Below are 6000 nucleotides of genomic sequence, written 5' to 3' on the forward strand. Positions count from 1 at the left end.
GCTAAAGGGAGAAACGCAGCTGAGTAATAAACTCAGATTGAATGTAGTGCAATTGATACTCGCCGAGATGTTTCATAGCTCTCAGTGAAAACCAATGGTCTGTACTCAAACAAGTACAAGTCACAGCGACCAAACTATTGAATTCACTGCAGACCTAGAATTATTCTCGACAAGTAGTAGTTGACCACACTCAGTCTTCCTAGTTAAATTGTAATGTTAGGCTAGAGAATCTAGTACTCCCTAGGAATTAATAATGTTAGGCTAGAGAATCTAGCACTTAATGTCACTGGCATTTCCTGAATTTAATTACAAATTCATTAGGACCACTGGTCCACTATACTTGCGCTTAAAGGTTTGCCAAGAAAACCTTCTTTATACCATGTTTTCTGCACTAAGAGTTAGTGATAAATACTTGCATTAATTGTTTGAGTTGTTTTTTCTTTCGTTTCTGCTTATTTAGTGTAGGAGCGCAGCACGAACAAACTTGCAAACTTACTAATACGTAAGTGAATTTTCAGAGAACTAATATGTTTAATGCATTATCGTTAAACATTAGCATTGTTAATTAACATGCTTCATGAGCTTAATATAGCTCACCTTAGAATTAACGTAATAATATGAGTGCTTGTTCACCATGCGTACGAGCTTAATATTGCTCGCCATGATAATTGAATGACAAATCTCCACCTCGTTAATTCGAGTTCACTGAACTCACCCTGTTAACGAGCTCACTGCAGCTCACCCTGTTAGCACTGCTAACGAGCTCAATGTAGCTCACCCTGTCAACACTGTTGATGAGTTCACTGCAACTCACCCTGTTAGCACTGCTAACGAGCTCAATGTAGCTCACCCTGTCAACACTGTTGACGAGTTCACTGCAACTCACCCTGTTAGCACTGCTAACGAGCTCAATGTAGCTCACCCTGTCAACACTGTTGACGAGTTCACTGCAACTCACCCTGTTAGCACTGCTAACGAGCTCAATGTAGCTCACCCTGTCAACACTGTTGACGAGTTCACTGCAACTCACCCTGTTAGCACTGCTAACGAGCTCACTGTAGCTCACCCTGTCAACACTGTTGACGAGTTCACTGTAACTCACCCTGTCAGCACTGCTGACGAGCTCACTGTAGCTCACCATGTTCACGAGTTCAATATAGCTCGACTTGTTAATGAGCTCAATACTGCTCACAATGTTAATTCGAGAACATTTTTGCTCACAATTAGCTTAGTCTCTTACTTAGGTAGGTTAGAAATTCAAACCATTTATTTAGGTAAGTTTAGGGACTTTAGTTAGTGTCAACGGAGTACTAGCCTAATCTGTACTCACCATTAATTACAGTTGACTATACTTATAGAGACTGATCTAATAAACTCAAATTCATGTAAAGGTGATTTCGTACTAACCAGTTTACAGTGTCAAGCCTATGAGCTGCCATTTAATTAGCTCATAAGTCAGAATGACTAGGCTACTAATCTCACTGTCGACTCAGAATTTTCCTTGATTTTAATGAATAAACTTTTCAGTTCTCTACTTTTCTATTATTTTAGCTAGTTAACAAATTAGTTGTACCATCAGTCAGAATGACTACTGCACAGCAGTGCATATTAAATTCAACTTCCTCATTTAAATTTGAGGTGATCGTGATGCTGCGTGATGTTATTGTCTAGTAACTCAATAGTTACAAGTCACGGCGACCCTAGACAGTCACCTTACTGTAGTGTCATAGTCTCCTTGATCTCGAATGACTAAATAATATTTACTGTATAATTATACAATAGTGTTATCAGTTCTTAGGAACTTATTCTGAGTTTGCCTACAATTCAGCAGCTACGTAATACACCATTACATGTCACTGCGACCCTAGTTGTTGAGTTTATTGAGAGCTTTAGAGTGTTCCTGATTACCGATAACTTAATCATTTAATGTTTCATTATTTCATGCATGTTTCCACTAAGGAAAACTGCAAGCCTATTACAACTCTGAACAAGAGTAATTTCTTTCACATCCCACTGAGAAAACTGTGATGATGCTACGATGAGATATCACGTAACTAAACATTACACGTCACTATGACCCAGGATATCGCATCACCGTAGATTCTGTTAGTTTAAATTGGGAGAGTTGAATTCTATAAATATTGTGTAGGCTACAAACAACATGTTTCAGTTGACATGTAAATAGCAAGACTCAAATTCTTGTAAGTCCTTAATAAATCCGGGACGTTCGTTACGTGTGTACTAACATACTAACATACTAATGTATTAATCTTAATATCACTTCGGGATAGGTCAGTACTACACAGTACACTGCTACCCTAGGATCCCCCCCCCCCCCCCCGGAGTTATGTTGGATATTTCCAACATTGTTGTATTCTCATTACTTATTACTAACCATACTAAATATTGTAGTAAGTAAAATTAACAACTCGTAGAATTCTCATGTACTAATAATTCATCTGTGCATTAGGCTAGAATTCTCACGTCACCTGACGCCAGTATTGCGTCAGATTTCTTTACAGTAAAACACATTATATCCAATTTGTGTGAGAATTAAATACGATTCTCCATAATTAAAGCATTCTGTATGACAACTGATTGCAGACGAATTGTTCTCTAACTAAAAGCCGAATAGAGCGTTAGAATCATAGCGTCTACCTCACGATAGAGTTAACGTCATCAATGAATGCTATGGGGAGACATTAATTCCTCTCCCTTATATATTTACCATTCTTAAATAGGTAAATAATAATATTTTGTTCCTCTAAATAATAAACCCATCCAGTCTTTAGAGTTTCAGGCGCGAATGCGAGAAATATTAATGTTCGTGACAATAATTTGTGTTATGTACGTCGACTCGGCGTGGGTTGGAGGGACGCCATCCCCTTCAGTCGGTACGCGGACACGTGCAGAGCCGAAAGGAGGCAGAACTGTGCTTACCGTACTCATAAACGACGCCATTGCCCAGCAAATCGGGCAGGTGTTATTCATCCTCAGATGAAAGCCGCCACTGTGAGGCGTGAACGACCTTGCAGATAATATCTTCAACTAGTGCTGGTGTTAAATGAGGGACCCCTAGACTTGGTTCCTGACGACACGTGATCAGCCAGCTTGAAACGCATCAATCCAGGATAGGTTCACCGGAGCCTGGGATGCGAAATTACGGCAATCTTAATACTTATACAGTGCCCACAGCTAAGTACCCTTTATTTGATGCATCATTTACAGGTTTAATAATAGCGGGGTGATTGTTCGTCACGCAGCGGGATAACACCTAATAACAGGTGATAAGAATTCCATCTGTAGATATTAATAATTTTGAATATGAATTGAGTAGTTAAATCAATTGCTACTGGTAGTTATTTATCTTGCAGCTCGAGAGACGAATTCCTCATGCTGTCTTCTCTATGTTAACCGTACCATTCGTCAGTGTACCAGACTTGGAGTTTAAGAGGACTTCCATGGTTATCTAAAGGAATCTACTACAAGCTAAGGCTTATTTCTATTTATCCATATCCTTGCAATTTGATGTATTCAGAATGTTTAATATTAATGTGTGATTTACTGTAACTCATTACTATGCTCATATTCATGTTCTTCTTTATATGAATGATATTATATTCAGCATTATTTATAGGATTAGATTATTATTAATTGAATTAGTGAACGAACCACACTGATTCCTGGACGTACTTACCTCCAGTAATAACCCCCCAATGTAGGTGTTTGAGGTTTGTTTCTTTAATAATACAGCCCATTAATTATTCTTATGATCATGCTTTCTAGTCATATCCATAGTCACTGGTTTTTTCTAGAATTTTATCTAATGATCTGAAATTCTCAGTTTCCCTCTTTACTTTAAAAGCGGGTGGTCCTTCGTAATTTAATTTACTACTTTAATTATTAATTAATCAGAATCAAGCCCAAATATCCCACATAGTGAACATTTTTATCAGGATTAAGAGGCACATCCAGTTTCATAAGAATAATGGCACATCCATTGAGCCACACACAGTAACGAGTTTTTTTGCGGCGGATTCAGGGAAGTCAAAATTGTTTAGAATGGATCTGAATTTAATATGAATAGAGCTGGGGGGACCATTATTTTTTAAAGTTTAATAAATAAAATATAAACAGGAATTAACAAAAAATTATTTTAGCTTTCTTTGTAAATCTCATTAAAGTGTATTACCAAATTCACTAGAATATCTAGAATATACTATAAACTACTTTCAACGTCTAGCACTAGTTGGTATGGCGTTTTGTTTAAGGCATTTTAATAGCAGATAGGTTATTAAAACTCCAACATGAGATTACTTGACAACCACTAAACATATTTAAGTCTTGAGCATACTCAAGGACCAAGGTCAAATATTCGTGCACATATTGAATATTGTGAGACGCCTTTTGGTGTATATGTAATACTTGCTAAGATTAACACGAAATTGTAAAAGGTGCATTCTCTTAACGAGAAGTAAAACATATTCATATATTTAATATTTGACATTTAAGAAGGGATTTTTAATTATTAACTTAAAATAAAACCTTATATTAAAATAAGGATTTTATTATATATTGAATTATTTAATATAATAAAGAAATAAGAAACAATAATAATTATATATATTTATTAGTGGAACGTCATTATAACCTCGAGTTACAATTCAAGGACTCAGGACTCTCCAGTATAAAAGACCCGGCATCACTGCTGCAAGACACACTCGCTCAGCTGTGGCCACACCTAATCAACGTTCAGTCATGAAGCTCTTGGTAAGTTGCACTAACAATCGAACTCTCTGATATTGGTTAATATTTATTATAATGCATTATATTTAATATCAAGGAAAGTGGTGGTATTTTTAAAGAATATTTCGAATACGAGACCTGCAATACAGTACTTTACTGCAAAATATTATATGACTATACGTGTAATTTTTCATATTTAGGTGTTTGTGATCCTGGCGGCTGCCGCTTGCGCTTCTGTGATTGAGAAGCGAGATGCGGAGCCCAGTTACGTGACGAGCAATTACGGTAGTGCTTACCCAGCATACATTCACCGTTACCACAATGGAAAGAGGTCTGCCGAACCAGAGCCTGAACCATCGTATCCTGTCTACTACGCTCCTCGTCACGTTTATATCCGCCATTTCTACAAGAGATCTGCCGAACCAGAGCCTGAACCGTCGTATCCTGTCTACTACGCTCCCCGTCACGGTTATGGCCCCCATTTCTACAAGAGGTCTGCAGATCCTGAACCATCCTACTCAGTCTTCTCTAATTACGGTTACCGGCCACTCAACGCTTATAGCCACCACCTTTACTAGACTTCTTCTAATCCAAATGACACCATCTATACCTACAATTAGGCCTACGAAAAACCAAACCATCTCAACAATAATTTTTCAGAATGTGAGGCCTACATTACAAACAATTGCAAAGATCCCATTCATCGCCAGGATTACTAACACTATGATATCCATGAGCTGAATTATAAATTTAATTATACAACAAGATCAGTGTTGCTTCGACGATTGTTATGTTCTACAACAAAGAAATATATCTATATAATGACTTTAAGTCTATTATTAATTATCATTTGTATCATTAATATCAAGGCGGTAATATGATGCTAATGCGATTCAGTGTGTTACTGGTATGTTGACATTGGTTAGGATGCTTAATATTATAAATAATTATAATTGATTTATTTATAATTAATAACAATTGTTTAATAATTAATCATAGTGTCATTGGGAACTGCTGCCGTGGAATTGCCGCCCGACATTTTCATGATCTGCTATGGTGTAATGGTTAGTATACTGGCTAGCTTCCTGGTTAGCCTGAGTTCAATTCTCACATTGAAGAAGAATTTTTGTGTTATATATAACTTGAAGTTCATGTATGTGTGTGTGATAAAATATGGGCTCGAGTTTTCCCCTAGCAAATATAATTGAGTTGGGAGTACGTATGTCTGATCTGTCACCAGTAGCTAGTGTCATT

General features: G+C 37.0%; 1 protein-coding gene across 1 annotated transcript; it reads left to right on the forward strand.

Moving 5' to 3' along the window:
- The first annotated feature begins 4723 nt into the window (after nt 1-4723).
- Nucleotides 4724-5572, forward strand: LOC123751789 (uncharacterized). Its single transcript, XM_045733871.1, has 2 exons — nt 4724-4770; nt 4947-5572. Exons 1-2 carry the CDS (start codon nt 4759-4761, stop codon nt 5322-5324), a joined length of 390 nt encoding a protein of 129 aa, XP_045589827.1. The 5' UTR covers nt 4724-4758; the 3' UTR covers nt 5325-5572.
- Nucleotides 5573-6000: the final 428 nt, after the last annotated feature.

This window comes from Procambarus clarkii, chromosome 54 (genome assembly GCF_040958095.1).
Source record: "Procambarus clarkii isolate CNS0578487 chromosome 54, FALCON_Pclarkii_2.0, whole genome shotgun sequence".
Taxonomy (NCBI): Eukaryota; Metazoa; Arthropoda; class Malacostraca; order Decapoda; family Cambaridae; genus Procambarus; species Procambarus clarkii.